Source organism: Myotis lucifugus, unplaced genomic scaffold (assembly GCF_000147115.1).
Source record: "Myotis lucifugus unplaced genomic scaffold, Myoluc2.0 scaffold_922, whole genome shotgun sequence".
Lineage (NCBI taxonomy): Eukaryota > Metazoa > Chordata > Mammalia > Chiroptera > Vespertilionidae > Myotis > Myotis lucifugus.
In genome coordinates, this window is record NW_005871970.1 from 45,518 (window position 1) to 50,687 (window position 5,170).

Below are 5,170 nucleotides of genomic sequence, written 5' to 3' on the forward strand. Positions count from 1 at the left end.
ATGTGCCTCTGTGGCCGCCTGTCGATGTTCCGTGTTGGTATCGCCCAGTATCTGTGACCATCTCTCTGACCCTTTCCTGTAACTGCCCCGATTGCCCTCCTCCGAGCGCCCCCCAGCCCGACCGTGGGATGGATTCCGTGATTGGGGAGCTCCGCGCTCACAGCGGCCTTTATCCGTGCTGCCCACAGCGGCCGTGTCCGCACCGCTATGCCTGCCCTCCTCCCACTCGGCCTGTTCCCTGCGGTGACGGTCCTGTTCCATCATTGACTCGGTTTGTGATTCTCATCAGTTCATGTCCCACTGGCTCCCCCAGTTGTGTCCGTCTCCCTTTGAAAGTGATTCCAAACAGGCGTGGGTTGTATACAGTCCAGCTCCTCATCTTCCCGGGGACGTTTCTCCCAGTTTCCCATCTGCTCAGTCTGCACTGGCCGCTGTGGGCCGCTGCCCGGCTGTGGCCCCCAAGCCCCGGAGTTACCAGCCAGAGCCCCTCTCCTCCTGGGGGACCCCCCTCTCCTCCTGGGGGATCCCCCCTCCTGTGGGGACCCCTTCCCTCGCCTCCTGCGGGACCCTTCGGCCCTGCCTTCCCTGTCTTCCCTACGCCAGGGCCAGGGGGCACCCAGGGTTAGCCCAGGGGCAGCGAGGGCAGCGGGCAGCGTTTGACACGTTGCTTCTCGCTGCGGGATGGATGGTCCGGCCGGCGTGGAGCTCTGGGTGGAAGTGATTGGGTTTCCCGTCCTGTGAGGGCCGCTGCGTCTGCTTTCGGCTCTGGGCCGTGCCCTCCGGAGAAGCAGTTCTGTGTTGACCTGAGCTTGTATCGGGGCTTTTCTTGGCGGCGATGATGTTTTGCTGTTTGTTTGTGTTTAATCCTGTTTGGAACCTCCAGTCTCTGAAATGTCACAGCTCCCTTGCTGTGCGACTATTTTTGTAGCTAAATGTGCTAGACCAGTGGTCGGCAAACTCATTAGCCAACAGAGCCAAATATCAACACCACTTCTTCAAAATAGACTCGCCCGGGCCGAAAACCGACTTCTGCGCATGGGCCACGAAGTTTTAGTCACACTGTACACGCGCCCACACGTGGTATTTTGTGGAAGAGCCACACTCAAGGTGCCAAAGAGCCGCATGTGGCTCTCGACCCGCAGTTTGCCGCCCACGGTGCTAGACCCTTTCAGCTTGAAAGCTCAGATCCCTAAGTTCTGTGACGCTCGCCTGCGTTTTTCTCTCCTCGCAGTTGGCTGCCCTGGAGTGAGCCTCCGGTTTTTGTCACTTTCCATCTCTTTGCCCCTTGGTCCTGTTTTCTGGGAGATGTTCTTAAATGTACCTTCCTAGTCTTTTATTGAGTCTTAAAATTCTGTCTACTTGCTTTCCGCTCCATCTCAAGAGCGGTCTGTGTTGTAGCTGTTACTCTTCTTGTCATGAGGGTGGTATCTCCTTTTAACTAGGCTCTGCCACACCAGTAACGCCCTACGTAGGTTCCCACCTGCAGGCCGTGGTCCCGGCTGCTGTTCTGTTGGGCCCTCGACTGGCCTCTTCCTCCGGTGCCCGGCCGTCCCGTCTGCCTCCTCGCGTCCGACAGCAGCGTGGAGGGGATTCCGTGCTGGCTGTGTGCGGGGGGCCGTGCCTGCAGGCTCTCCCCGCGGCGTTGGGCTGTTCCTTGGAGAGCCCATGGCAGCTTTAGGTTTTCTCTCGGCTGGTCAGGGGCTTCCACGGTGACACTCTGCGGCCGCCCGTGGGGGTGTGAGCCCAACCCTCTGCGGGGGGACCCGGGGGAGCGGGACCCGCTCTCAGTGTCACTGCGCTGCAGTGTATTAGCTCCTCTTCCCGCACATGGCGGGGGGTGGAGGGGGGGGGGCCCAGAATGTGTGCCCGGCGACCGCAGTGCAGTGCGGTGCCTGCCCGCCCAGGGAGAGGGGACGGCCTCCACTAGGGCCAGGCAGCTGGACGGGGTGGGGAAGGGAGGGAGGGGCTCGGACCCCAAGTCGTCCTCTCGGGCTCTGAACCGATCCTCCTGGGTTTCGCCCCAGCTTCACCCCCTTTGGAAGGGACCTCGGCTGCCGCCGCCTCGGAGCTTCTCGGGGCCTGTGGGCGCTGCCTGCCTCCCTCCACCACGATGAGGATGATCTCCCAGAGTCTCATGCGGCGGGACTGAGCCGCAGCGGAAGCTTGTGTGTAACATGGAGATCACCCCACCCCAGGACGCCACTTCCTAGAGCTGACGCCGCGCGCTCAGGCTTGCCCAGGCCTCACCAGGCAGGAGGGCAGTGATGGCGAACCTATGACACGCGTGTCAGAGGTGACACGTGAACTCATTGTTTTGGTTGATTTTTCCTTGTTAAATGGCATTTAAATATATAAAATAAATATCAAAAATATAAATCTGTTTTACTATGGTTGCAAATATCAAAAAATTTCTCTATGTGACACGGAACCAGAGTTAAGTTAGGGTTTTTCAAAATGCTGACACGCCGAGCTCAGAAGGTTCGCCATCACGGTCTAAGCCCTGATGCCCGTGTGAGTCCCGGGAATAAGATAAAGCCACAGGGAAGGCGTTTACAGCACAAGTTGGATCCATGTGCCCTTTTGCGAGCCGTGTCGGAGCTGATAGGATGAGTCGGGGCCTCAGAGGACCCCGAGGAGAGCTGCGGGTCTGCGTTGGCCTTCGCTCTGCGCTTGGCCTTGGGGGCAGGTGCGTCTCTCATGCGCCTCACCTGACCCCTCAGGTTGCCGCAGCCGGGGAGCGAGGAGCAGGCTGGCCGGCAGCTGCCCGCGCAGCACAGCGGTGGCTCCGGCCCCAGCTGCCCGCTCTGCCTCTCCTCGCCGCTGGGGACAGGCTCTGCCGTGGGGATCCGTCTGGCACGTGCGTGGATGTGCGAGGCAAGTTGGGTTGTCGTCTAGGCGGGCTCCAGACTGCGGGCTCTGGGCTCTGGGCGCAGCCTGGCACACTTTTGTCCTTGTCAGCCCTGTCAGCAGGTAGAGCCCCGGGACTTGAGGACGCACCTTGTGGCGCGAGGAAGGGACTGGGTCAGGGACGGCACACGCGATGGGCATGGGGCCCCAGGCCTGGCGGGAAAGTCATCACAACTATCCCGAGTTGTGTTTTATGCGCCCGAGGCTGTTGTCGGTGCTTTCCCAGATGACAGGCGTTATCTCCTGTGATCCCGGGCCAGCCAGGGAGGCCAGAGATGCCGGGAAAGGCCGGCCATAGAGGGTGTCTGCCTAGATAAGGAGCCGGCCTTACCCGGACAGCCCTGCCGGCCGCGGGCAGACCCTCCGTCACGGGAGGGCCTGGACGGGCAGTGGGAAGGTCATGTTGGCATTTGGGAGGTGGTTGGAGTCAGATGAGACCCTCCGAGGCCACGGGTAGCAGACAGTGTCCCCCCAGAGGCAGTGGCTGAGCGGAGGCCCTCGGTGGAGGGGGGCGGGAGGGGGCAGGAGGCGGGGAGGGGCCGAGGCCGGCCAGCAGCGTTACAGGAGTTGGGGGCTGATGGACATGCAGACCGAGCACCGTTTCTTCGGAGCCTGGAGTTGAAGTGAGAGGATGCTCTGCTGTCTCCCCGAACAGGCAGTAGGGTTTCCATGGAGAGACCAGAGGAGCCAGTTTAGTTTGATACGAGGCTCCCCGCCCAGCGCCCAAGGCACCAAGAGCAAGGAACCTGCCAGGGGACCCTCCCGGGGGTCAGGTGACACCTACACCTCCTCAAGGTCTGCCTGGGCCCCGCTCTTAAAGGGCCTCGTTCCGGACTCTCAGTGCGCGGAGCGTGGAAAGGCCTGGTTAAGGAATATGAAACGTGGTGACATTTAATGCCCTGCTTTCTGCTTAGGGGCGCTCTGTTCAGATAGTGAACATGAAAGAGGTTTAATAAGAAATGTGTGAATGTCTCGTCCGCCCTCACCTCCATTCGTCTCCCTTCGCCCTTTGGAAAAGCACAGTGCGCGGGGCTGAGACGGAGCAGTGGGGCCTGGTCCGTGTGCTCGTGAACATGCGGGTGAAGCGTGGCTCCCATTACCGTCGGCCATGCCCGGGGGGCTTCCTGCCGTTTTATTGGGTGATTCTGTCCTTATAAAAGTTGGTGTTTAAATACTAGATGTTCCACTCGGGCACGATGAGAGCAGAATTACGTCTCAAAAACAAAGGCAGTGACTTCCTACTTAGCTTCCTTTCTGAGCTTCTTACTTAAAAAGAAAACACACAAAAACTCAAACTCACCCCCGGGGCCTAGTTCCAGGGTGAGAGGCCCGGACAGTCTGGGCCGCCAGGAATAGATGAGGGTCTTGGGTTCGAGTCTCTTGAACTCTAAGACCAGGACGTGAGTGCCTCTGGCCGGGATGGCCACGGGCAGGCTGGGGTCACGTGGGCCCTGGTGGCTCAGCTCCGTGCTCTCCCCTTCAGCCTCAGAGGCTGCCCCTCTGCGGACCCCGGCCCTGTCCCTGTCCCCGCCGCAAGGGGTGCTCTTTGGGGGAATACATACATCGTGCACCTGTGCATACACACATACATCATCATGCACGCACACACGCATCTCACACACAGCGTGCCTGCACCCACAGCAGACATATATGCACATGGATCGTGTGTCTTCATCGTCTGTAAGCAGAACAGGCGCAGCCGCTGTTGGACCTGGAGACGCTGGGGGTCAGAGGCCAGGCGGGGCCCGGCGTCTCCCCGGCCAGATGTCCTCGAGGGCAGGTGCAGGGTGCGGTCCTGGGGGAGCCTGGGGGCGGTGCCCCGCCCCTCGGCACACCGACTGCTCGGGAGGGAGCGGGACGGCGCGTCTGCGTGGCTCCGGGGGTAGAAACGGGTCTGTGGTCGGGGTGCTGTCCTCTGGGTCTCCACCCTGGAGTCCCCGCTCCTCATCAGTAGCAGGTCATCGAATGGCTCCTTGGAGCCACTTGCTGCTGCGGGGCCCTGTCCGCGCCCCCTAACGAGCTGCCGCTTCCTCCGCAGTGTTTCCGAGCGCTGTGCTGCAAGGGACCCCCGCCCGCGCGCCCCGAGTATGACCTCGTCTGCATAGGCCTCACGGGCTCCGGCAAGACCAGCCTGCTGTCCCGGCTCTGCAGCGAGAGCCCCGAGCACGTCGTGTCCACCACCGGTGAGTGCCGCCCCCCCGCCCCCCGCCCCCCGACGGCGGCCCTGTGGGGGGCCTTCGGGTTCCTTTCTCTGGGGTACTGT

At 61.4% G+C, this 5,170-nt stretch overlaps 1 protein-coding gene across 1 annotated transcript in view; it reads left to right on the forward strand.

Moving 5' to 3' along the window:
- The window catches only part of LOC102420523, a gene marked incomplete at its 3' end in the record, with an annotated part of 139,640 nt that overhangs the window by 37,476 nt on the left and 96,994 nt on the right, over positions 1 to 5,170 (forward strand). Inside the window, exon 2 of the mRNA XM_023747593.1 lies at positions 4,946 to 5,090. Coding sequence (XP_023603361.1) covers positions 4,946 to 5,090 — 145 coding nt within the window. The remainder of the gene's footprint in view (positions 1 to 4,945; positions 5,091 to 5,170) is intronic.